Genomic DNA, 708 nt, shown 5'->3' with positions numbered 1-708 from the left:
TTCCATCCCCTCTATTCTAACTTTGCCAAAAAAAGAAAAAAAAGAAAAACACGTCTCTTTTTCTTGTCCTTTTGATGTCTTACTTACTGTGCCTCATGATTAAAAGCTTCCAGGATATTAAGGAAGCAAATGAAATTTTGGGATCTTTATGTTAGTGTGATCCCAGTGGCAATTCGAGAGTTTTGATCCCCATTATATGTCCTCTTGTGTTTGAATTTGGTCTTGAATCCATAGGTTCTAACCCACAGGAACAAGACATTTTCGTTAATAGAAGAAGGAAGCTCCATGCTCGGGAGATCACTGTTTGGTAGTAGCCTGACATGAGATACCTGATCACAGCTTCTGAGCAGGTTCAGGATAGACAGAAGACAGAGCACACCCCAGAGTTGCTAGCACTTTCTTAAGAACAGAAGAAAATGGCCAAGGTCCAGGTGAGTTTTGTTTTACCTGTTTTATCATATATTTCTCAATGGATGTGTTGAAGCACACAGTCTGGCTAAATGATATAGTATATGTTGATAGAAATCAGTATCTGTTGAAATACAAGTTTAAGTTATAAGCATACAATCTGGTCAGATTAAGAATTGTGGTTGGTAGGGTATGGAATTTGTGCAGCATTCTTAACATTGAAACAGCATAGTGACTGTGTGTAAGACCCTAGGAGTTGTCTTTGCTTTGAACTGTGTCTTCTCTTGGCAGCTGTAATAA

General features: G+C 38.3%; 1 protein-coding gene across 1 annotated transcript in view; it reads left to right on the top strand.

The window, feature by feature from the left end:
• The first annotated feature begins 105 nt into the window (after positions 1-105).
• The window catches only part of LOC103253422 (zinc finger protein 84-like), an 11,804-nt gene continuing 11,201 nt past the window's right edge, over positions 106-708 (top strand). The window contains exon 1 of the mRNA XM_008051739.2: positions 106-431. Coding sequence (XP_008049930.1) covers positions 417-431 — 15 coding nt within the window. The 5' untranslated portion in view covers positions 106-416. The remainder of the gene's footprint in view (positions 432-708) is intronic.

This window comes from Carlito syrichta, unplaced genomic scaffold (assembly GCF_000164805.1).
Source record: "Carlito syrichta isolate Samal-C Ts95f unplaced genomic scaffold, Tarsius_syrichta-2.0.1 Scaffold229095, whole genome shotgun sequence".
NCBI classification, from domain to species: domain Eukaryota; kingdom Metazoa; phylum Chordata; class Mammalia; order Primates; family Tarsiidae; genus Carlito; species Carlito syrichta.
This window is presented reverse-complemented; position numbering and strand designations above follow the sequence as displayed.